This window comes from Bombina bombina, chromosome 7 (genome assembly GCF_027579735.1).
Source record: "Bombina bombina isolate aBomBom1 chromosome 7, aBomBom1.pri, whole genome shotgun sequence".
NCBI classification, from domain to species: Eukaryota; Metazoa; Chordata; class Amphibia; order Anura; family Bombinatoridae; genus Bombina; species Bombina bombina.
Window position 1 is genome coordinate 192,398,455 of NC_069505.1, and position 27,243 is coordinate 192,425,697.

Sequence of the window (27,243 nt, forward strand, 5' to 3'; positions counted from 1 at the left end):
GAGAAGGGCCACAAAACTAATAAGGGGAATGGAGAATTTAAGCTATGAAGAGAGTTTAGCCAAACTGGGTCTGATTTCTCTAGAAAAAAGGTGCTTGAGAGGCATGATTACTTTATATAAATATATTCAAGGCCCATATACAGAGATGGCAGAAGCTCTGCTTATTCCAAGAAAATTGTTTGTGACAAAAGGTCACAATTTAAGGTTGAAGGAAAGGAGATTTTATCTCCATCAACATAAACGTTTTTTCACTATAAGAGCAATCAATTGTGGAACTCATTACCTAAGGAGGTAGTAAATGCCAATACCTTAGATACATTTAAAAATGGTTTAGATACATTTCTGCCTAGAAACAGAATTCAGGGATATAATTGCTTGTGTTAAATAGGTCACCTTTTAGTAGGATTAATTTAAGCTAACTGGAGCTTTTATTGTAAGTATTTTAGAATTTGTATAGGTTGACTTCTGTCTTTTTTCAACCTCATCTACTATGTTACACACACAGACACACACAAATACACACACATACATATACACAAACAATTATATAAAGTTGGATAAAGGCACTGGGTACACTCACAGTTGTGGTAATGGTGTGATGCTTTAATGCTCTAAATTAAATTTACATGTAAAATCCATTATATATATATATATATATATATATATATATATATATATATATATATATATATATATATATATATATATATATATATATATATATATATATATATAATCTGAGGGTAAGATAAAAAGCACACAAAACAAACCTGCATAGTGTAGAATATTTAATATAACAGAGTGATATATAGTGATGACTTTGTTTAGTTTATTACTATGTTTCCTCTACTCTTGAGTAAGATACTATTTTACTATAGTGATTTTGAAGTGGTTGGACTTATAATTTACACATAAATATGGAGACTTCCAGTGGGCGTGAATAATACTCTGACGAAGTGGTGACATACCACAAAATGCATAAGGCACCGCCCACCTTACCTCAGTACACACGTAGAGGTTCCCAGAGGTCACTAGGCACATACTCATACTCAGCTATCAGCGGATGCCGTTTGAATTCAAGAAAGGTTTCAGTGTTTCCCTAATACCTATTGTCATCTGGATTTAGTAAGAATCCTATTCTGCATACGCAGAGATTTACCTTCCATCATTCCAGAGCCTGAGTGAATGCACACCTTCCGGCTTGTGCATGTAGCGGGACCGCTCTCGGGACTCCTAGTATTTACTTTCACACAGATCATACCTTATTTCAGTTGAGGTTATATCCTGTGAGTAAAAACCCTGGGGGGTGGACACTTATTATACTTTTTGTCTCTTATCTGTTATTTTAAATATACTACACCAGTGTTTCCCAATCCTTTTGTACCAAATACCCCTACAGGCATAAATTTGTACCCTAAGTACCCTATAACTGCAACACATGAATATTATTATTTAAAAACGAATAAGGCAATAGTGCATAGCCCCGAAAGTGGGCAAAAAATAACGAAAGATCAAGCCACTGAGTACCCTTACCAAAGCTCTAAGTACCCCCCCCCCCCGGGGTATACTTGGAATAAATCCATTAAAAGATCCAAAGGGCACAGCAAACAGGCACTGCATCTGTTTGCTGTGCCCTTTGGATCGTTTAATGGATTTATTCAATAAAGTGGATGTTTTAACTTTATAATCCTCTCCTGATTCACTTGACACAAACCGCTACTTTGTTGCTACTACACTATATAGGTTTGTTTTGTGTGCTTTTTCTCTTATCCTCAGATTTTACCATACTCCGAGAAGGTGCCGGAGACCATTTTCAAGAAGCAGCCGCAACCTAAGTAGACTTTACTATAGTTATGAACACTACTGAACTGTAAGACTTTTCTTTAGCACTTGGAGATTTTTTCCTTGAGTTTCATTTGTCTACTTTTGCATTGCATATAGATTTTGTCTGATATTAGACTGAATATGATCTGTATTTTGTCTCTTATGTGAGTGCACAGTTTTTTCTCTTATATATATATATATATATATATATATATATATATATATATATATATATATATATATATAAATAAAATAAAGGTCTGATGAAGGGGTGTATTCCCCCGAAACGTCACTTGAATAAAGGACATCTTTTGCTGTCAAGCCCAGTAAGTGCTATATCTATACATGGTATATGCTATCATTTAGTTGAAGAAGAGGAAACAACTGGGCCTTGTGTGATGCCCACTGTGTGGTAGGGTTTCCCTGCACCCCCGACAGTTGTACCATCGTGGGGAAGGAGATGATACTTTGGTATCAAGAGTGTCATTGGCATCCAAGAAGTTAGTGAAGCAAAACCCATAAACAGTACGTGAAGTGATAGCGGATTTCTCTGTATTCTGTTAATAATGTACCAGATTGTTAATGTAGATATGCTGAATGCTACGTATAGCAGACTTCATGTCCGGGCTTGCATTGCACCTGCTGTTGGTCTAGAGTTTCAAGACCAGATGCCAGGGGTTCCTTGGTCACCTCTATGAGGCTGAGCTACTGGTGCATAACTTGCATATTCATCAAGGAACCAATTCACTGTTTTCCACCGAAAATGTTGCCAGCGGGGTGGCATTAGGAAGTAGCTGGGTGGGGCAGTGTAATATTTTGTAATATTATAACATTTTCTTCTAGCTAAACCACATATTTAAAAAAATAATATTAGATAATTTTACTTGAATTCTGGCTTCATTATTAGCTGCTGGCCAGTATAATCATTACAAGGGTTCTGGGGAGAACATTGTAATTATCTTTTAGTTATATTTAAATAATGTAATTGTCGCTTAATAAGCTCATATTCTATGTAACGTGGCATGCGATTCTGGTCACTTACCCTAAACCTCTCAGTACAAATGCCCATAAAGATACTAAACAGATGTGTTGCTGGGATAATTACGCATACCACGCTTGTGTATCAACCCTAATTGGGGTTAATTATATCACAGTAGGAAGATAGAGACCACTACAAAATCCAATGCACTTTCTTGAAGAAGTCTTTGCTTTTAGATCAAACAGTTCTCTTCCTATTTAAACCATGAAATGTCCTATAAACCTAGACAGGCTCTGGAAGCAGATGTGGTCTCGGAAGTGCTGTTCCCTCCTGACTCGGTAACTGGAATGACCAGACAGGACGACACCGGAAAGTGTATAGACCCATTGCCTGCAGAAGACAGAGCAACAAGCAGATTAGACTTTTATTAACGTTCCTGACAATGCTGGTGACATCAGTGAGGAACAAATATCAGTGTGTGACAGATGCAGACTAAGTCACACTAGGTCAGCCAAGGTCGCACTCAGTGGGTGCAGTAACCAGGGCTTTGACTGTGGCACGCCTGAATCTGAAGACTGTATTGTTTGTCTCATACAAGGAGTGGGAAGATCTCAACATCACATCATGAATGCGTGTGACAACCACATAAAGAGATGCTTTATGTCTATGGGGGTGGCAAATGCCACAGATACAGAGGACATTACTGCATCTTATATATATATATATATATATATATATATATATATATATATATATATATATATATATATATATATATATATATATATATATATATATATATATATATATATATATATATATATATATATATATATTCTATACAAACATGGTTTATTACGGAAAATGACTACTTTTTTTAGGATATATTGTCAATAACTGAAAGCACAATACAGTTGCTAGTCTCCCACTAAATTATCAACAGGATAATGAGTTTGAGACCACAAAAATGTCTCCTTATTGCTCCTGCTGGTGCTGCTAGTACTAGAGGGGTTCATTTACCAAACAGAGCTGCCTGTACTGTAAGGGCACAATAGTGACACTTTGTATTGTAAATCAGGCAAGAGCAAGGTGAGGTATCTGTATGTTATTACTCTTTACCAGTAAGGTCAGGTGTTTAGGTGTAAGGTCAGCTATTTATGTGGAAATTTGTACACCAGTAAGGTCAGGGGTCTATGTGGCATTTCCTACACCAGTAAGGTCAGGGATTTAAGTGGCATTTTGTTCACCAGTAAGGTCAGCTATTTATGTGGCAATTTGTACACCAGTAAGGTCAGGGGTCTATGTGGCATTTCCTACACCAGTAAGGTCAGGGATTTATGTGGCATTTTGTACACCAGTAAGGTTAGGGGTCTATGTGGCATTTTGTACACCAGTAAGGTCAGGGGTCTATGTGGCATTTCCTACACCAGTAAGGTCAGGGGTCTATGTGGCATTTTGTACACCAGTAAGGTCAGGGGTCTATGTGGCATTTTGTACACCAGTAAGGTCAGGGGTCTATGTGGCATTTTGTACACCAGTAAGGTCAGGGGTCTATGTGGCATTTTGTACACCAGTAAGGTCAGGGGTCTATGTGGCATTTTGTACACCAGTAAGGTCAGGTATTTATGTGAAATAACGGAACAAAAAGAGGCGCCACATGTGTATCAATAATGCAAGTTTTCTTATGCACAGAGAGGCGATACAGGGTACTCACATGAGAGAAAGGGGCTCTGTTATGCCAATAGGAACAGGCTGGATTTCAATCAGCGATCCAGCTAGCTGAACTCTGGTGTTACTGGAACTCCAGTGGTACTGGAACACAGGGTCTGCAACAAGGCAATGTGGGAGAGCCCTCTAGGTAGCATTGGCTTAAAGATAAACACAGAGTTTAAACATATCCAATGGATTCATTTAAAAATATTAAAACCAAAGTTAAAAACAACGCATGGGGGTAAATTTATCATGGTGCGGACAGACATGATCCGCTATAGCGAACCATGTCCGCCACACATCGATAAATGCCAACGGCATACGCTGTCAGCATTTATCATTGCACCAGCAGTTCTTGTGAACTACTTGTGCAATACTGCCCCCTGCAGATTTGTGGCCAATTGGCCGCTAGCAGGGGGTGTTAATCAACCCGATCGTATTTGATCGGGCTGATTGCTGTCCGCCACCTCAGAGGTGGCGGATGAGTTAAGGAGCAGCAGTTGTAGGACCGCTGTATCTTAACTTCCGCTTCAGGCAGAACTGAAGCAGAGTGGATCGGAAGAAGCATCTGCTGCTTCATAAATCGACCCCATGCTGTCAACAGTGAAATCTCTAGCATTGAATGAGAGAAACTATGCCATAGTTTTTAACTTTGGTTTTAATATTTTTAAATAAATCCATTGGATATGTTTAACTTTAAGCCAATGCTACCTAGAGGGCTCTCCCACATTGCCTTGTTGCAGACCCTGTGTTCCAGTACCACTGGAGTTCCAGTAACACCGGAGTTCAGCTAGCTGGATCGCTGATTGAAATCCAGCCTGTTCCTATTGGCATAACAGAGTCCCTTTCTCACATGTGAGTACCCTGTATCGCCTCTCTGTGCGTAAAAAATCTTGCATTATTTGATACATACATGCGGCGCCTCTGTTTGTTCCATTATTTTGCTGTAGAGTCATCACATTGTTTTTGGTGAGGTAAGAGTGCAGCCATCATACCCTGTATCAAGTAGAAGATAGTGTACTTGAAGAAGGGGCTTCCATTGGCATTCCATCTGGAGCTATAAGTATATAGCTATCAGACTCTATACCTATCACTACTTATATGGACATTGCTGGTTCTTTTTATTTGTCTGATAAGATATATATGTTATAATGCATTTATCATCGCTATTCGTTTGGTAGCAGCATTTTATGTGGTTTCAGATTTATACATATCACTATATATCATTTGATCAAGTGGGTTGTATCATTGCTCACATTTTTGCTTATCTTTTACTAGCGCCTCCTATTGGTTACGTACAGCATTGTACCTTCCTTACTTTTGCAGGTATTTACGTGGCATTTTGTACACCAGTAAGGTCAGGGGTTTACGTGGCATTTTGTACACCAGTAAGGTCTGGGGTTTACGTAGCATTTTGTACACCAGTAAGGTCAGGGGTTTACATGGCATTTTATACACCAGTAAGGTCAGGGGTTTACGTAGCATTTTGTACACCAGTAAGGTCAGGGGTTTACGTGGCATTTTGTACACCAGTGAGGTCAGGGGTTTACGTAGCATTTTGTACACCAGTAAGGTCTGGGGTTTACGTGGCATTTTGTACACCGGTAAGGTCTGGGGTTTACGTGGCATTTTGTACACCGGTAAGGTCTGGGGTTTACGTAGCATTTTGTACACCAGTAAGGTCAGGGGTTTACGTGGCATTTTGTACACCAGTAAGGTCAGGGGTTTACGTGGCATTTTGTACACCAGTGAGGTCAGGGGTTTACGTAGCATTTTGTACACCAGTAAGGTCAGGGGTTTACGTAGCATTTTGTACACCAGTAAGGTCTGGGGTTTACGTGGCATTTTGTACACCGGTAAGGTATGGGGTTTACGTGGCATTTTGTACACCGGTAAGGTCTGGGGTTTACGTAGCATTTTGTACACCAGTAAGGTCTGGGGTTTACGTGGCATTTTGTACACCAGTAAGGTCAGGGGTTTACGTGGCATTTTGTACACCAGTAAGGTCTGGGGTTACGTAGCATTTTGTACACCAGTAAGGTCAGGGGTTTACGTAGCATTTTGTACACCAGTAAGGTCAGGGGTTTACGTGGCATTTTGTACACCAGTAAGGTCAGGGGTTTACGTGGCATTTTGTACACCAGTAAGGTCAGGGGTTTACGTGGCATTTTGTACACCAGTAAGGTCAGGGGTTTACGTGGCATTTTGTACACCAGTAAGGTCAGGGGTTTACGTAGCATTTTGTACACCAGTAAGGTCAGGGGTTTACGTGGCATTTTGTACACCAGTAAGGTCAGGGTTTTACGTGGCATTTTGTACACCAGTAAGATCAGGGGTTTACGTGGCATTTTGTACACCAGTAAGGTCAGGGGTTTACGTAGCATTTTTAGTACACCAGTAAGGTCTGGGGTTTACGTAGCATTTTGTACACCAGTAAGGTCAGGGGTTTACGTGGCATTTTGTACACCGGTAAGGTCAGGTATTTGTGGCATTTCATTTACCTGTAAGGTCAGGAGTTTACCAGGTTAAATTACATTACCTGCAAGCGCTTTTCACCAAGGTCCATTGCCTTTTGGAGGGTCTTTAAAATAAGATCTGGAGCTTCCTTCAGCAGCTGAATTTTGAGAGGGTCCGTCCTCCCTGCAGACAAAATACAATGAGATCAGTACACAGAGGCACCTACTTATCACACATGGGCATCCGGTATAAACATACGAACCCCTAGCCTAGAATATCCTAAGATAAAGCAGCATTAAAGTCACCTTTAATTTATGCCCCATCATTGCTAAAGATCTGCACACTGCACACACACAACAATTTATTTTAACAGATTTACACTGCCATATTGTTAGCACAATTTGCAACGTTTTGCAGTCAGACACTAAGGACACACCTCTTGAAAAGTTTCTCGTTTATCTTATTGTATTTGCTGTGGCCACTTAGTGACAGATTGATTAGGCAATCACTGTGTAGCATGTTGCAGGGTAAATGTTCCGATTTCCACACAAGGCACTTGTCTCTCTGGGGATAGAGGGAAAACTATAGTCTTCAGATTTAAAGACACACTAAAGACAAATTGTAAACTACATGATTATAAACCTTCATATATAAGACCTTTGCATTAAAAACTGCAGCTTTAATTTTGTGTAATGAGTATATTGTTTTATGGTTATTCTTTTCACTGATTTCCCCGTCCCCCAGAACAAAAGAACCGTGGGTAACCAATCACAAACTAATATTCAGATATAGCACAAACTCTGTTTGCACATGTGCATACTGGGGTAGCCTGCCCTCTTGTATCCCCTTAAGGAGGGTTAGCACTGATTCAACTCAGTTACTATTGCAAATAATGATTTTCCTATCGTGATTGTTGATGCAAAACTGATAAACTTTTAAAAAGCATGTGACACCAGAGAAGCTTAGGGAGTGAGGAAAAAGTAAACAAAAACTCACATAAATTGCCTAAAGTATTAATAAGCACAATTTTTAAATGTATTTAATAACAAAAGGCTGCAAAATAAATTATGAATGTATATTGCAATAATGTTTCACTTGCTATATTGAATCGTTTTATGTGTTGTTGAAATGTCATGTTTAATGGTCTTAAATGAGAGGAAAAGCAGGCAAATAATGACAGAGGATTGTGCCTGGCAGGATCCCTATATAATGATCCTGACATACAATGACCCTTCATTACAGAGGAGAAACTGCGGTAATCTTATTATTCACAGGGAACAGACACTGAGCTGCTTTTTACATTCAATTTCCTCTGAAAGGAAATCAATTCTTTTTTATCAGTCTAGGAAATCAGCTAATGTAATATGCTTTTCCAATTACATTCTGTGCCTCTGGTGTCTGGATATGGACAGACCTGTGCCAGGCAAGAACATGCCAGTCTGCCTGTACTGCCAGCTCACAGGCCGGGTACATATTCCTTTTTGTAGCTGAAAAGACAGGTGAGACAGCGGCTCTTTGGAAACTGTTTTCTAGACCAAAAAGAATTTATCAGAGCCTCAACTAGGCAGTTACACTGGGTTATAAAGATATACAGAACATAACTATGGTATAAAACATACTGTATATAGCACATGACTATGGTATAACACATATATAGCACATGACTATGGTATAACACATATATAGCACACGACTATGGTATAACACATATATAGCACACGACTATGGTATAACACACATATAGCACACGACTATGGTATAACACATATATAGCACACGACTATGGTATAACACATATATAGCACACGACTATGGTATAACACATATATAGCACACGACTATGGTATAACACATATATAGCACACGACTATAGTATAACACATATATAGCACACGACTATAGTATAACACATATATAGCACACGACTATGGTATAACACATATATAGCACACGACTATGGTATAACACATATATAGCACACGACTATGGTATAACACATATATAGCACACGACTATGGTATAACATATATAGCACACGACTATGGTATAACACATATATAGCACACGACTATGGTATAACACATATATAGCACACGACTATGGTATAACACATATATAGCACACGACTATGGTATAACACATATATAGCACACGACTATGGTATAACACATATATAGCACACGACTATGGTATAACACATATATAGCACATGACTATGGTATAACACATATATAGCACACGACTATAGTATAACACATATATAGCACATGACTATAGTATAACACATATATAGCACACGGCTATGGTATAACACATATATAGCACATGACTATAGTATAACACACATATAGCACACGACAATGGTATAACACACATATAGCACATGACTATGGTATAACACATATATAGCACATGACTATGGTATAACACATATATAGCACATGACTATGGTATAACACATATATAGCACATGACTATGGTATAACACATATACAGCACACGACTATGGTATAACACATATATAGCACATGACTATGGTATAACACATATACAGCACATGACTATGGTATAACACATATACAGCACACGACTATGGTATAACACATATATAGCACATGACTATGGTATAACACATATACAGCACACGACTATGGTATAACACATATATAGCACATGACTATAGTATAACACATATATAGCACATGACTATAGTATAACACATATATATATATATATCACACGACTATGGTATAACACATATATAGCACATGACTATGGTATAACACATATATATCACACGACTATGGTATAACACATATATATCACACGACTATTGTATAACACATATATAGCACATGACTATGGTATAACACATAACCTGGCCCATAATGTTAATTGAGTCCACTGTATTCCTTAAATAGGTGGCATCAGTATATTCTATTAGTACCCCAGTATACATGGCACAATGTTAGTGAATATAACCCACTGTGGTCATTCCACTTGACCAGGCTGTATGTGTTTTCTTACAGAATGACACTTCCCCATATCTCCTCCATCCATCTGCTGACTGGGGCCCAGGGAGCCGTGTGCTGCGGGCATTTGTGACAGCCTTAATGAGCTGCCCTCACATCTTATCACTGGCGCTCAGTGCCTTCTGCCCTCTCTGATTTCTGGTGAGGAAATGACACGAATTGCTAATGGATGTCGTCTTGCTGGTGCCCAATGCTTTTCCACTTGAGATCTGCAAGGTGAAGCTAGGCCGGCCGGCCTGCTGTGTATCATCCAGATAATTGCTGAGCGTATTAGCTGTGCCAGTTAGGGCAAGCTGCACCCAGCACCCATTCAAATCACTATCTGTGAGCCTTGCAGCGTGCTGAACCTATTAATGTTCCCAAAATATAATAAGCAAACCTGAATCCTGTTATTCTTAAATTAAAAAAATTATGCGTCTATATACAAAGTGCTGAGCCCATGTGATAGCAGCAGATGGGTCTTACCTAAGGCTGTATAATTAATAGTAACCCCTGCTCTGGCAGAGGGGGCTGCAGCAAGGGGTTAATACTACTACCACTTGCCCTGTCTATTATTCACCTCTAATGCATCATATGAATGCCACAGTCTTGTTTCGGATTATTTCTCATGACAAATTTGTTTTGGGATTTGTCTGATATCTACTCATGGGGTCATTCACAAGTTGTTAATGAAAGCATTCAGCAGTTATTTCCTATGGGGATGTCTGCAGAGCAGCAAAGGAAGAGCAGCTAGTTAGCAGCTTTAATGTAAATAAAGTTACAGTAGTAACTAGTACTGGTATTACACGCCAGCAGCAGCATGAGGTCAGTACAAAAATTAAGCTTACTTAGGGGTTGATTCTCTAAAGCTCTCCAGATCAGATGTGTTTTTTTCACGTTGACCCTCACAGGGGCTGCCATGGTGGAAGTATTGTAAAAAAAAAAAAGGGGGCAGTCCTTGTGTGTGGCGAGATGTCTCCTTTATAAAGTAATTGAGCTCAATGGAAAGGGACCCTTTGCTCAATGGAACGAAATTAGCAATGGGGGGGGGAATTAAAAACTGAAATCATGCAGTCAATATAAATCACATTACGCTGCTTTCTGCGTATATCATCTTACAATCACTTCTTTTTTCATATGCGTGTGTTTTTCTATTAGGGTATTAAGTATTTTGAGAAAAGCTCGGCACCTTCTAACTGGCGAAGAAAAACTGTTGAATCTGTAGTGGGAAAAATCTTTACAGAAGTATGCTGGGATTAGAGAGACGATTTTGTACACGCCCATGGAACACCCATGTTCAGCCTATTTTACGAAAAAAACAACAATTACACTTTGGTGCCGATTTATCATTGTCTGTCTGACATGATATGCTGTAGTGTATCATGTCCGATAGACATTGCTGAATGCCGACAGTATACACTGTCAGCATTTAACATTGCACAAGGAGTTCTGGTGAACTGCTTGTGCAATGCTGTCCCCTGCAGATTTGCGGCCAATTGGCCGCTAGCAGGGGGTGTCAACCCGATCGTATAGGATAGGGCGGATTGCAGACCGCAGCCTCAGAGGCAGCAAGCCCAGCTATGGAGCAGCAGACCACTGCTTCATAACTTATTTCCGGCGAGCCTGAAGGCCATTCAGCCCTTGATAAATCGGCCCCTTTGTATTTTAAGTACAAATTTCTGTGTTTTTTGCACATCCAGTGAACTTAAATTACAGTGTACACTGTGCATAGTTAATATGATTTATTCCTGTGTAATTTACATAGGACTTTTACATTTTTGATAAAATACGATTTTAGGTAAATAATTTTGTTACGATTTTTGATGCACCTAAGCAATACAATTCTTTCCGGCATAGTTTTATGTGAATTGTTCAAGTATTGGTTTTGAATGATTTTTAATTTACGATTTTCATTGCGCACTTTAGTAATGCACGTTTTTCCTTCCCATAAGAAAATGCAGTATACGCCCTTTAGCGAGACACCCTGTTTCACTGTAAAAAGTGGCTTTATATAATTCCACCAGGGAAATAAAAGTGCAGGTGAGTATTTTTTTATAGAATCTCCCCAGCCCACAGAGCTTTAGAGAATCAGCCCCATAGACATCAACTGACTGTAATCAATCAACTCATAAGGATTTTGATCATGTCATTAAAGGGACAGTCTAGTCAAAAATAAACTTTCATGATTCAGATAGGGCATGTAATTTTTTTTTATTTTTTTTTTATATTGTTTATTTTATTGCCAGCAATGAGTACAGATTCCATGAAAACAAAGAATCACAATATTATAAAACAAACAGAAAGAAAACAACAACAAAAAATTTCCAGGGAGAAAGAACCATTAACAATCAAAAAACCAAAAATTGCGTATTACCAGTCATATACCTAATCGGCTAAAGCTAAATCATCTGTCTATCCTCTCTTTACTCATTGTTGGAGTGTTTTATTTATATTTAGGAGAAGAAAAAGGAAAGAGAGAGAAAAAAAAAAAAAAAAAAAAATAATCATAACTTTCCTTTCCCTTTTTAATTCCAAGGGGGAAAGGAACGATGGAGAATTAACGGGAAGGATAGGAGGTGAGGAAAAGTCCCGGTTCTCTCAGGATACCTTTAAATCACCAGATACCCAATAATATTATTTCCGAATTCTTAAAAGGGGAAATCAGATAATCGATTTCTCTCTCAGGGAAAACTTAATGAATGGCGCCCATTTATCAAAAAAATTCTTTATATCAAGTTCATTATCTATATTGGTATTTTTCTGCTCTAAGACGCATTGTTTCTTTAAATGATCACTGATTTCAGCAATAGTTGGTACTGACCTCAATTTCCATTTCTTGCATACCAGATACCTGGTAGCTAGAATAGATAGGTTAACTAACTTCTCATTAGGCTGTTGCCCATCTTCAGGTTTTAGACAAAATATGATCTGGAACAGTGAAAGGACTGTTCGCTCAATTTTGAGTTTATTCTTGAGCCAATATTCCAACTTGCTCCATAAATTTCTCAGTTTAGGGCATTGCCAAAACATACGAATTAAATCAGCGGCTAAGAACGAACATTTAGGGCATTTGTTAAATTCATTATTTCGGACTCTGAGGCCTTTTTCCGGGGTGAAGTATGCCCTATGTAAAAGTTTCAGGTGAGCATCACGCCAGTTAGAAGAGAGTGTCGTTTTTATTACTTTGCTCACTGAGAGTTGAATGATTTCAGAATCAATATTGCTATGTGGAATTAAACTATTCCAGGTCATGGCCAATTTCTCCAACATAGGGGAGGCCCTGTTAAGGCTCAGTGTATAATAACACGGAGCAATGGACAAGGAAGAATTCTTAGTTATTGTTAACCAGGTTTCTAAGCTACCCAAAGTCCAGTTCCATCAGAACTTATGGGTAAGGTCTGCAATGTAATGTCTTATCTGTAGACATGCATAAAAATCTTTGTTTAGCAAATTGAATTCAGACCGCAGCTCCTCAAAAGATTTAACACATTTTCTTTCCTGGCTAATTAAGTGAATAACTCTATCCAACCCATTGTTGTGCCATCTATTAAAAACTGGTTGAAAATTCGGGTTTCTGATTAAAGGGAGGTATTTTGATACCATAGAGCATATTGAAAGAGATTTGGATAGTTTGGACCATGCTTTAAGCGGGTTCAGAATAAATTTAAGCTCCTTTATACCTGTTGGGAGATCTCTGAGTTCCATGTGCGCCAGGGCTATTAGAGAGTATGGTTCACATACATTGAGTTCAAGATCATTGTTTAGAACATAGTTCTTAGTAGAAAACCAATCTGCTAATATGCGGGCTAAAAAGCAGAGATTATAACCTCTTAAATTTGGCAAAGCCAATCCCCCCAATTCTCTTGGCGCTGTTAATTTGAAAAAAGCTATCTTAGGTTTTTTCCCCTGCCATATAAATTGCCCAATTGATGAATTCATTGACCGTATGTCTTTCTCAAATAGGATCAGTGGGACATTTTGTAAAATGTATAACAACTTGGGGAGGAGTATCATTTTAAATAAGGCTGTTCTGCCAGATATTGAGAGTGGTAAATGTTGCCAAATCCTAAGCCTTTCTTTAATATACCCTAACATTGGGGTTATATTCACCTTATAGAGATCTTTTAAATTAATTGGTATTTTAATTCCTAAGTATTTCATTGAGTCTGAGACTACTCTGAAAGGTAAATCTGTCTTGCTAGTCGTATTTTTCCTGAGCCAAATTAGTTCGGATTTTGCAGCATTTACTTTATACCCCGAGAATACCCCGAATTGGTCAGTAATCTGCAAGAGCTTTGGAATGTTTTGTGCTGTATTAGACAAATATATCAGTAAGTCATCCGCATATAATCCGACTTTCATTACATGGTTTCTGATTTTTATACCCTCCAGTGAGCTCCTGATCCTAATTGCTAAAGGCTCTATGGCTAAGTCAAAAAGAAGGGGAGAGAGAGGACAGCCCTGCCGAGTACCCCTTTTTAATGCAATTGGGGGAGAGATGTTGTTATTAACAATCAGACTTGTGGACGAGTGATTATATAAATTCTCCACAAATTTAGGGAAATTACCTTTAATCCCAAACCTTGCCAAGGAAAGGATTAAGTGTTTATGGGTTACTAAGTCGAAAGCTTTTTCCGCGTCTATTGACAGAATGGCCAAATCCGGGGGGTCTTCCTCCCCCTCCACAGACTTTTCCTGAATATATTCCATAGTGACCAATAATTCCCTAATCTTGGCTGACGAATTGCGATTATTAAGAAAACCAGCTTGGTCCGGATGGATTACTATAGATAGAATGGACTGAAGCCTTGTTGCTAAGATAGAGGAAAGGATTTTATAATCTGAGTTTAGCAATGCAATTGGTCTGTAGGACTCTTTGCATGTAGGATCTTTCCCTTCTTTTAAGATCAGCGTAGTAAGTGAAGACGCGAAAGAAGGCGTAGGCTGTTTGTGGTGAATAAATATATCATTATATAATTTAGCTAAATGAGAGACAATCTCTGATGATAAAATTTTATAGAGTTCATTGGGCAATCCATCCGGTCCATCTGCCTTGTTTAGGGAAAGTTTAGTGATTATTTTTTCAATCTCTTCCGTTGTAATAGGAGCATTAAGTCTAGCAACCTCCTCAGGGGTAGCCATAGGAAAAATGATTTTACTATAAAATTCAGTCGCTTTATCTATGTCAAATTCCGAATTAGTATAAAGTTGTTGATAGTAATGTTGGAATGTACTTGTAATTTCTTCAGACTTAGCTAAGAGTTTCCCGTTGTGTTGTATTTTGTCAATGTTGGATTTTTTATTCTCATTCTTAATTAATTTGGTTAACATTTTACCAGATTTATTACCAAATGTATGCATTTTAGCTTGCAGTCTAAGCTCACTAAATGTTTCCTGAGTTAGATAGAAGGTATCTCTCGCGGCTTTAGCTCGGATATATCTAGCCCAATTTAGAGGAGTTCTTTCCAGTAAGTAGAGATTATAAGAATTAATCAATGAATTATAGACTTCCTTTTCCCTTGCTTTTCTTCTCCTATTTTGAATAGCGGAATATGCAATGATTTCCCCTCTGAGTACTGCTTTAGCAGTTTCCCAGAAGATGTCTGAACGATCCACATAGTTAATATTAAATTGAGCATATTCCGTGAATTTATTCCTGAGCCACTGCTTGAACTTCAAGTCAGTGAAAAGATAGCAAGGAAAGAAGAATCGCAAGGTCTTGGGTCTAGATTGGGCCAGATTAAATTCAAGAGATATAGGCCCGTGATCCGATAAAAAAATTGGCATTATCTCAGATTTGATCATTGTGGAGTTCAAATGATCGCTAATTAAAAACAAGTCAATCCTCGACAAGGTTTTATGAGCCTTAGATAGGCAAGTGAAATCCTGAGTGTCAGGATTCTGGTATCTCCAGATGTCTCGTAAAGAAAGGACCTGTTTCATATTCTTAATTATTTTAAAATCAAGATTGTCCTTCTTCTGTTTCAGGAGCTTAGAGTCTTTTCTAAGTCTGTCTATAGGACATTGAGGGGACATATTGAAGTCCCCCCCCAAAATTAGGTGGCCTTCCGCGGTAGATAGGAGTCTAACTTGTAATGATTCCCAAAATTCAGAGTCAGTTTTGTTCGGGCCATAAACATTACAGATTGTGTACTTTTCCTGACCTATTTTCACTTTAACTAAGACATACCTCCCCCCGGAGTCAGCCTCAGAGTGTAGAATCTCCATTTGGATTCTTTTACCTATGAGTAATGCAACTCCCCTTTTCTTCCCAACACTCGGAGCCGCATAGACTTCTTTTACCCAGCTTGATTTTAATTTTAATGACTCCTCTAAATTTAAGTGAGTTTCCTGTATTAATCCGATGTCTGCCTGAGCTTTCCGCAGGTGTGATAAAATTGCCTTACGTTTAATGGGGGAAGAGATTCCCCCAACATTCCAGGATACAATTTTAAAGTTATTAGATTTATGCGTCATATAACTCTAAATATGGGAGCGGGATAAGTAAAATTGGGAAAAATAAATGGGAGGAGAGAACCGGGAGGGAAAAAAAGAAGGAAAGAGAAGAGAGAAGAAGAGAAGAAAAAAAGAAAAAAAAAAAAAAAAAAAGGGGGGGGGGGAAGGGAGGGGACTCCCATTCCCCATTTTTATACCTGTCATCACCATAATACTACTTTCAAAGAATGCTACGCTATGGACTATATTTATGTGTCTAGGGTTTTAAAAAGATTTTCAGCTACTTGAACATCTTCAATAATATGTGTTGTCCCCTTTATTACCACTTTCAATTTTGAGGGGTATATCAGGGCTGCCCTATATCCCTGTTGTATGAATTTGGAGCAGATCGGAGCCAGCTCCCTTCTCTTTGATGCTGTGTCTGCCGAAAAGTCCTGAAAGATCATAATTCTATTATCCTCTATCATAATTGGTTGGTTCTTGCGAAAATATTGCAGTAAAAGATCTTTATCTTTATAGTTAAGAAATCTTACAATTATAGGTCGAGGTCTGCTGGCATTATTACTGTCTAAGCGTGGAGCGCCTATTCTGTGGACTCTTTCAATTATAATTGATGGATGGGTAGAAGGGATTTTCAGCGCTTTAGTGAGGGTATCAATTATAAAGGTATCAAGATTTTCAAATTTCTTACTTTCAGGAAGGCCAATTATTCTTAGATTATTCCGTCTTGAACGGTTTTCAAGGTCCTCTACCCTATCCAGCATTTTTTGTAGTCTTTTAGTTGAGGTCTCAATTTTAGTATTATGTATAGTAGCTTGATCTTCTAGGTCCGAGACCCTCTGTTCTACTTCTTGCAGTCTGCTCGAGAACTGCCTCACCTCATGAGTTAAAGAGGAGATGTCCTGCTTAATTTCAGTTTTAAGTGAATCGAATTTAGGAGCAAGTGCCTCCGAAATGTTGGTCACTAGTATCTGCATATTAAGATTTTCTGGTAATGCTGCCGCATTGACGGGATTTATTTGTTCAACAAGTGGGTCTAGTGTGTTTTTAAGTTTCTTATCTCTATTCCTTCCTGTCATATTTGGGGAAGGGATTTTAGGGGAGTTAGAAAGGAATTTATCCATGTACTGCGTGCGTGAGTTTAAGTGTTGCACAGTTGGAGAGGGGACAAAAAAAAAAAAAAAAAGGGGGGGGGGGGAAGGGGAAGTGAATGTGAGTGATAATTTAGTTGTGGAGGAAAGTGAGGTTGTGCCAGTGGAGGAAAAGTGAAGGAGTACAGGGAGTGTCTAGGGGCTCAAGGAGCCCGGCAGTGCAAGGAGCTCAAGGCCCGTTAGGGTTATAACTTGTGCTGAGTAAGTCGATTGGTTAGGCTATAGGTTATGTGATACAAGGTGAGAAAAAAAAAAAAAAAAAAAATTAAAAAAATAGTGAAAGTGGCAAAAATTTATTGCAGCAACATGGGGTTGTTCCTCTCCAAATCCTCTGGGTCCAGGCCGCACTTCTACCAGTATCTAGATTACTATACTATTGATCCTCTATTAGAATTAGGTAAAAGTCCAAATTTTTACCAGAGCAGGTAATTATTCTTTCAAAAGAGGAAAGTATTTTTCGATACCTATCCTTCAGAATCTCAGATGTGTACTATACACTTATAGTATGCCTAATAGTGTTTCTTTAGAGGTTTCAGCCTTTTAGTGTAGATGCTTCAAAGGATACGGCTTTCTCTGATGTGTAAGAAAAAAAGAGTCAGTGTAAAATGGAATTTACTTCTTTCTCTTTCCTTTATGGGACATTAATTTTAAGCCCTAGTAAACCTACATAGTAATGTATCCCATTATTCTATCTTTAAAGGTGATAACAGAATTTTTTTTTTTTTTAGTTATAGAAGACTATATCTCTAAAGCAGACAACTTAGCTTCAGATTTTCAAATTTAGGCACAGGCAGAGTGAGTATAAGGAAAAAGGGAACAAAATGCAAAGATGAGTCAAAATTCTTACAATTTTGCTGACAGTAAAAGGGAGACAAATTGATACCTCTGAGTTTTACCCAGGTTAATAATAGGTTACTTTAACAAATGTCTTGGTTTTTGAGCAGTTATATCTGTGAATTAAACTAGAAAATAAGTTTACTTATTTAGGGAAATATATGTCAGACAAAACAAAAGGCACTGTGTGTAGCTTCCTGAGACTATTTGAGTGTTTGCAACTTTAGTTTTTAATTAAGGCACCTAGTCTCAATAATGGCTACACCCACTTATATTCCCCTAAGAATACTTTGATAATTTCTTCTATATTGTTCTAACTGCCCAATTAAAGTTAAAGCATAGACATAACCCCAAAAAAAAAAAAAAAAAGGGAGAAGACAACAAAGTTAGTTCTGGGTCACTACTAAAACTCTGAAAATATATCCCAAAACACTTTTAAACAAGTATTCTGGGTTTTTATCTTTAAATTTTTGTGAATAAGCCCAGATCCCTAGGAGCCTAGGAGAGTCTAGTCTCTGATGGCTCATACAATATGGTAATGGTTTTCAGCATTCGCTCTTCTCCTTCAACCCAGAGGAAGAGAGTTATGGCTTTAAACCATCCAAACAGTAAATATCTTGGTGTGGGGGATTATAGCATATAAATCCAGGGCTAAATCCACCAGACCCTTTACATATCAATTCTAATAATAAACCTTGGGAGTTCGTAGTACATAACTGTTGTAGCCCAGCTTGTATAGAGACAAAGAACCTAAAACATTAGGCTCAGTATACAGATATCAGTAAACCGGCAACTATGTAACTAAATAGTTATTAGCAGATCTGTGAACTTTACAACAAAAGCAACAGTGTTAAGTTCATAACAGTCCAGAACAAAAGTCCTAGGCGAGGATGCTGTAACTTGTGAATCAGGTGTACTTAGCCCATTCAATGCTTTTACTGTTGGTATTAGGACTTCAGGGCTTATTAGCCCTTTTTTAGGACCAGAGATACACAAAGAAGTCTTTTATATAGACATATTGTGGGAGAGCTTGCATAAGCCAGCAGTGAGGAAAAAAAAAGAGATCTCACAAAACAATGTAGGAACTGAGAATCCAATGTAATCAGAAAGTAGCGTTCTTGTTTTTTTTTTCCTTTTTTTTCTCTCTCCCCCTTCACCTTTTCCTAGAAAAGGGTTGCTTCAGGTGCTATAGTCCCAACCTCGGTCCTTAACAAAAAAGTTTATACTAACATAAGTTCCTTTAATAGTGGAGAAACATTTTTTCAACGTTGCTAACGCTTTTTCGGTTTATGATATAAAATTGATCAATCAAAAGAAAATGTATTCTTATTTTTCTCAAAAGCCCCTGATGAATAACAATGTTGAAATCTACCCCTCCTACGTGAATCTAGTGGCGGGGCTCCAGGGGGGCAGTTACCAGTCCTTCAATCCTAGGGTTCCCAGCTCAATCTCCCGCTCAGAGGTTCAAGTCTCTACTTTTCCCTTTTGCCGAATATCGGTTTAAAACAACAATTGAAATGGCATGACTCACCCCTGTTCCTGTAGTCTGGCCGCCCGCTGCACCCGCTGTTTTGGTCCGGATCCCACCGGAGGGGGGTAAATCTTAGAGGCAGTCTCTTCCGGAGCTCCTGCTCCACAGCGCTGTATGACAGTCAAGGTGCAGCTCCCCTCACGCAGCAGCGGTGGGAGGGGAGAGAACAGCACTACACCGGGAACTTACAGCGGCAAGAGAAAAGCTTCCAACAGCCGGCCGACAATCCAGGTCCAAACCCGTCTCCCTCCCACGCAGCACCGGTGGGGGAGGGGGCGGGGCAGCCACCGAACAACAGATACAGCCAACTGGGGAACCACCACTCCCGGACAGTGCGGCAGGTAAGGCTGTAAAGGGTCCTAATAGCTTTGGAGCTTGAGAGTGTCTAAGCTGGGGAAGCGGGGGCAGACCTGGGGAAGGGAAGCCAGTCCAAGGAGCCAGTCACCTCAGGGGCAGTCGGGAAAGTGTCTTGTAGACCGGGAAAGCACGTAGCTTAATCTTCACTTTGCTTAAGTCATTTGACCTGTAGGTATCTTTGAGGTGAGTCCGAGCAGGCGATAACAGGTATGCCCAGTGGGATGGAAGACCACTGGTGAGGGTTCCAGAGGCATTTTAATTGTCTGTCCAGAAAAGCAGCCTCAGGGATTGAGGCAAGGCGCAAGGGGTTTCTCCGCCAGTAGCTGTGGGACTGGAGGTGCGAGCTGAGCTACACCTGTCTAGCTCCTCCTCCACCGGAATCCCAGGGCATGTAATTTTAAACAACTTTCCAATTTACTTTTATCATCAATTTTGCTTTGTTCTCTTGGTATTCATAGTTGAAAGCTAAACCTAGGTAGGCTCATATGCTAATTTCTTAGCCTGATTGGCTAAAATGTAAGTCTGCCAAAAGAACTGAAATAAGGGGGCAGTCTGCAGAGGCTTAGATAAAAGGTAATCACAGAGGTAAAAAGTGTATTAATATAACTGTTGGTTATGCAAAACTGGGGAATGGGTAATAAAGGGTAAAAAAAATGATATATTAATGTACTGTGAGTGTATTTATGTGTGTATGTTGTGTGTTCATATGTTATGAGTATGTATGTTGTGAGTGTATGCTGTGAGCTTGTATGTACATGTTCTGAGTGTGTATTTATGAGTGTGTGTGTTGTGAGTGGGCATTTATGAGTGTGTGCATTTATGAGTGTGTGCATTTATGAGTGCATGCTGTGAGCTTGTATGTGCATGTTGTGAGTCTGTTGTAAGTGTGTACGTTTATTTATGAGTCTGTGTGTATGTTGTGAGTGCGTGTATGTTGTCAGTCTGTGTGCATGAGTCCGTTTGTTGTGAGTGTGTGTATGTGTGAGTGTGTGTATGTGTGAGTGTGTGTATGTGTGAGTGTGTGTATGCGTGAGTGTGTGTATGCATGAGTGTGTGTATGCATGAGTGTGTGTATGAGTGTGTGTGTATGTATGAGTGTGTGTATGTATGTATGAGTGTGTGTGTGTATGTATGTATGAGTGTGTATGTATGTATGAGTGTGTATGTATGTATGAGTGTGTGTGTGTGTATGTATGTATGAGTGTGTATGTATGTATGAGTGTGTGTGTATGTATGTATGTATGAGTGTGTGTGTGTGTATGTATGTATGAGTGTGTGTGTGTGTGTGTGTGTGTGTGTATGTATGAGTGTGGGTATGTATGTATGTATGAGTGTGGGTATGTGTGTATGTATGAGTGTGTGTGTGTATGTATGAGTGTGTGTGTATGTATGAGTGTGTGTGTATGTATGAGTGTGTGTGTATGTATGAGTGTGTGTGTATGTATGAGTGTGTGTGTATGTATGAGTGTGTGTGTATGTATGAGTGTGTGTATGTATGTATGTATGAGTGTGTGTATGTATGTATGAGTGTGTGTATGTATGTATGAGTGTGTGTATGTATGTATGAGTGTGTGTATGTATGTATGAGTGTGTGTATGTATGAGTGTGTGTATGTATGTATGAGTGTGTGTATGTATGTATGAGTGTGTGTATGTATGTATGAGTGTGTGTATGTATGTATGAGTGTGTGTATGTATGTATGAGTGTGTGTATGTATGTATGAGTGTGTGTATGTATGTATGAGTGTGTGTATGTATGAGTGTGTGTATGTATGTATGAGTGTGTGTGTGTATGTATGAGTGTGTGTATGTATGTATGAGTGTGTGTATGTATGTATGAGTGTGTGTATGTATGTATGAGTGTGTGTATGTATGTATGAGTGTGTGTATGTATGAGTGTGTGTGTGTATGTATGTATGAGTGTGTGTATGTATGAGTGTGTGTATGTATGTATGTATGTATGTATGTATGTATGAGTGTGTGTATGTATGTATGTATGAGTGTGTGTATGTATGAGTGTGTGTATGTATGTATGTATGTATGTATGTATGAGTGTGTGTATGTATGTATGTATGTATGTATGTATGAGTGTGTGTATGTATGTATGTATGTATGTATGTATGTATGAGTGTGTGTATGTATGAGTGTGTGTATGTATGAGTGTGTGTATGTATGAGTGTGTGTATGTATGAGTGTGTGTATGTATGAGTGTGTGTATGTATGTATGAGTGTGTGTATGTATGTATGAGTGTGTGTATGTATGTATGAGTGTGTGTATGTATGTATGAGTGTGTGTATGTATGTATGAGTGTATGTATGTATGTATGAGTGTGTGTATGTATGAGTGTATGTATGTATGAGTGTGTATGTATGTATGAGTGTGTGTATGTATGTATGAGTGTGTGTATGTATGTATGAGTGTATGTATGTATGTATGAGTGTGTGTATGTATGAGTGTATGTATGTATGAGTGTGTATGTATGTATGAGTGTGTGTATGTATGTATGAGTGTGTATGTATGTATGAGTGTGTGTATGTATGTGTGTGTGTGTGTATGTATGTATGAGTGTGTGTATGTATGAGTGTATGTATGTATGAGTGTATGTATGTATGAGTGTGTGTATGTATGTATGTATGAGTGTGTGTGTGTGTGTGTGTGTGTGTGTATGTATGAGTGTGTGTATGTATGTATGTTGTGAGTGTATGCTGTGAGCTTGTATGTACATGTTCTGAGTGTGTATTTATGAGTGTGTGTGTTGTGAGTGGGCATTTATGAGTGTGTGCATTTATGAGTGTGTGCATTTATGAGTGTATGCTGTGAGCTTGTATGTGCATGTTGTGAGTCTGTTGTAAGTGTGTACGTTTATTTATGAGTCTGTGTGTATGTTGTGAGTGCGTGTATGTTGTCAGTCTGTGTGCATGAGTCCGTTTGTTGTGAGTGTGTGTATGTGTGAGTGTGTGTATGTGTGAGTGTGTGTATGTGTGAGTGTGTGTATGCGTGAGTGTGTGTATGCGTGAGTGTGTGTATGCATGAGTGTGTGTATGCATGAGTGTGTGTATGCATGAGTGTGTGTATGCATGAGTGTGTGTATGAGTGTGTGTGTATGTATGAGTGTGTGTATGTATGTATGAGTGTGTATGTATGTATGAGTGTGTGTGTGTATGTATGTATGAGTGTGTATGTATGTATGAGTGTGTGTGTATGTATGTATGTATGAGTGTGTGTGTGTGTATGTATGTATGAGTGTGTGTGTGTGTGTGTATGTATGAGTGTGGGTATGTGTGTATGTATGAGTGTGTGTGTATGTATGAGTGTGTGTGTGTATGAGTGTGGGTATGTATGTATGTATGAGTGTGGGTATGTGTGTATGTATGAGTGTGTGTGTATGTATGAGTGTGTGTGTGTATGTATGAGTGTGTGTGTATGTATGAGTGTGTGTGTATGTATGAGTGTGTGTGTATGTATGAGTGTGTGTGTATGTATGAGTGTGTATGTATGTATGAGTGTGTGTATGTATGTATGAGTGTGTGTATGTATGTATGAGTGTGTGTATGTATGTATGAGTGTGTGTATGTATGTATGAGTGTGTGTATGTATGAGTGTGTGTATGTATGTATGAGTGTGTGTATGTATGTATGAGTGTGTGTATGTATGTATGAGTGTGTGTATGTATGTATGAGTGTGTGTATGTATGTATGAGTGTGTGTATGTATGTATGAGTGTGTGTATGTATGTATGAGTGTGTGTATGTATGTATGAGTGTGTGTATGTATGTATGAGTGTGTGTATGTATGAGTGTGTGTATGTATGTATGAGTGTGTGTGTGTATGTATGAGTGTGTGTATGTATGTATGAGTGTGTGTATGTATGTATGAGTGTGTGTATGTATGTATGTATGAGTGTGTGTATGTATGTATGAGTGTGTGTATGTATGTATGAGTGTGTGTATGTATGTATGAGTGTGTGTGTGTATGTATGTATGAGTGTGTGTATGTATGAGTGTGTGTATGTATGTATGTATGTATGTATGTATGAGTGTGTGTATGTATGTATGTATGAGTGTGTGTATGTATGAGTGTGTGTATGTATGTATGTATGTATGTATGAGTGTGTGTATGTATGTATGTATGAGTGTGTGTATGTATGAGTGTGTGTATGTATGAGTGTGTGTATGTATGAGTGTGTGTATGTATGAGTGTGTGTATGTATGAGTGTGTGTATGTATGTATGAGTGTGTGTATGTATGTATGAGTGTGTGTATGTATGTATGAGTGTGTGTATGTATGTATGAGTGTATGTATGTATGTATGTATGAGTGTGTGTATGTATGAGTGTATGTATGTATGAGTGTGTATGTATGTATGAGTGTGTGTATGTATGTATGAGTGTGTATGTATGTATGAGTGTGTGTATGTATGTGTGTGTGTGTATGTATGTATGAGTGTGTGTATGTATGAGTGTATGTATGTATGAGTGTATGTATGTATGAGTGTATGTATGTATGAGTGTGTGTATGTATGTATGTATGAGTGTGTGTGTGTGTGTGTGTGTATGTATGAGTGTGTGTATGTATGTATGAGTGTGTGTATGTATGTATGAGTGTGTGTATGTATGTATGAGTGTGTGTATGTATGTATGAGTGTGTGTATGTATGTATGAGTGTGTGTATGTATGTATGAGTGTGTGTATGTATGTATGAGTGTATGTATGTATGTATGAGTGTATGTATGTATGAGTGTATGTATGTATGAGTGTGTGCATGTGTGTATGTATGAGTGTGTGTGTATGAGTGTGTGTATGTATGAGTGTGTGTGTGTATGTATGAGTGTGTGTATGTATGAGTGTGTGTGTGTATGTATGTATGAGTGTGTGTGTGTGTATGTATGTATGTATGAGTGTGTGTGTGTATGTATGTATGAGTGTGTGTGTGTATGTATGTATGAGTGTGTGTGTGTGTATGTATGTATGAGTATGTATTTTTGATTGTGTGTGTATGTATGAATGAGTGAGTAACTTTTTCCATATTTTGCTTAATTTGAGGTAGGCACAGAGCTAACTTTGTACCTCTTTAAACGTGCAGGTATTGTTCATTGCCGCACGTAGGGGAGGAGCCTACACAGAAGGTACATGGAGTTGGACAGCGAGTGTAATCGCTAGTGTGTCTGTCTGTCTATCAGTCTGTATATCTATCTTATCTATCTGTATATGCATCTGTTTATCTATCTGTCAGTATATTTATCTCTATCTGTATATTTATCTGTCAGTATATCTATCTCTATCTGTCTGTCAGTATATCTATCTATCTCTATCTGTCTGTCTGTCTGTACATCTATCTATCTCTGTCTATCTGTATATTATCTACAGTATATCTATCTGTCAGTATATCTATTTCTATATGTCTTTCTGTCAGTATATCTATCTATATCTGTCTGTCTGTAAGTATATCTATCTATATATCTCTGTCTGTCTGTAGGTATATCTATCTATCTCTGTCTGTCAGTACATCTATCTATCTCTGTCTGTCTGTATATTTATCTATATCTATCTGTCAGTATATCTATTTCTATCCGTCTTTCTGTCAGTATAGCTATCTATCTATCTATCCATCCATCTATCTCTGTCTGTCAGTATATCTGTCTGTCTTTCTGTCAGTATACCTATCTCTATCTGTCAGTATATCTATCTATGTCTGTCTGTCAGTATATCTATCTCTATCTTTCAGTATATCTATCTATCTTTCTGTCAGTATATCTATCTCTATCTGTCTTTCTGTCAGTATATCTATCTCTGTCTGCCTGTCAATATATCTACCTATGTCTGTCTGTCAGTATATCTGTCTTTCTATCAGTATATCTATCTCTGTCTTTCAGTCTATAATGACAAGTGACGACATGGGTACTGAGCATGCACATAATTATTTGATGGTTCTGGGCGCCCCGTTAATAAGGAAAGCAGCTATCAAGAGGTTGGATGAGTTGTCAAAAAACCAAAGACAATCAGCCTTAAATCTCCTCTGTTCAGGAGCTGTAATGGGTGTGTGTCATCATATGCTGATGTTACATATATTTCTTGCGATCTGTCATCCTAGCTGTGCTGAAGCTGTATCTCAGCCAACTGACTGCAATGGTTTAGAGCGTGAAAATCTTATTGGACAGGAATCTAGGACACTGAACGATGGAGAGCACTGGTAGAGAAGGAGTTAATTTCTGTGTGCCAGGGCAGCTTCAGTTAATGTCTCATGACAACCAATATGTCCCAGAGTCCCGTATAGTTTCTTGCTCACAGGAACAAGAATAAAAATAGGATCTGAAGCAGCCAGGAGCTGTCAGATTGTGATAACCCTGCTCAGTGACACGGATACAGTGACATACGCTAAGCACTGGCCAGTCTATATGACTGACAGGACTGAGCTACGTGGCTGTTAAGGGTCAGGAACACGCTACATGCTTATCTCACAGTCTGCTAGACTAACACACTACATGCTTATCTCACAGACTGCTAGACTAACACGCTACATGCTTATCTATCAGTCTGCTAGACTAACACGCTACATGCTTATCTCACAGTCTGCTAGACTAACACGCTACATGCTTATCTCACAGTCTGCTAGACTAACACACTACATGCTTATCTATCAGTCTGCTAGACTAGCACGCTACATGCTTATCTATCAGTCTGCTAGACTAGCACACTACATGCTTATCTCACAGTCTGCTAGACTAGCACACTACATGCTTATCTCACAGTCTGCTAGACTAACACACTACATGCTTATCTCACAGTCTGCTAGACTAACACACTACATGCTTATCTCACAGACTGCTAGACTAACACGCTACATGCTTATCTATCAGTCTGCTAGACTAACACGCTACATGCTTATCTCACAGTCTGCTAGACTAACACGCTACATGCTTATCTCACAGTCTGCTA

General features: G+C 38.6%; 1 protein-coding gene across 1 annotated transcript in view; it reads right to left on the minus strand.

The window, feature by feature from the left end:
* Positions 1-773: 773 nt before the first annotated feature.
* Positions 774-27,243, minus strand: part of TRIM44 (tripartite motif containing 44) — a 79,004-nt gene continuing 52,534 nt past the window's right edge. The window contains exons 6-7 of the mRNA XM_053720523.1: positions 7,053-7,153; positions 774-3,193 (exon numbers count right to left, since the gene is read on the minus strand). Coding sequence (XP_053576498.1) covers positions 7,066-7,153 — 88 coding nt within the window. The 3' untranslated portion in view covers positions 774-3,193; positions 7,053-7,065. The remainder of the gene's footprint in view (positions 3,194-7,052; positions 7,154-27,243) is intronic.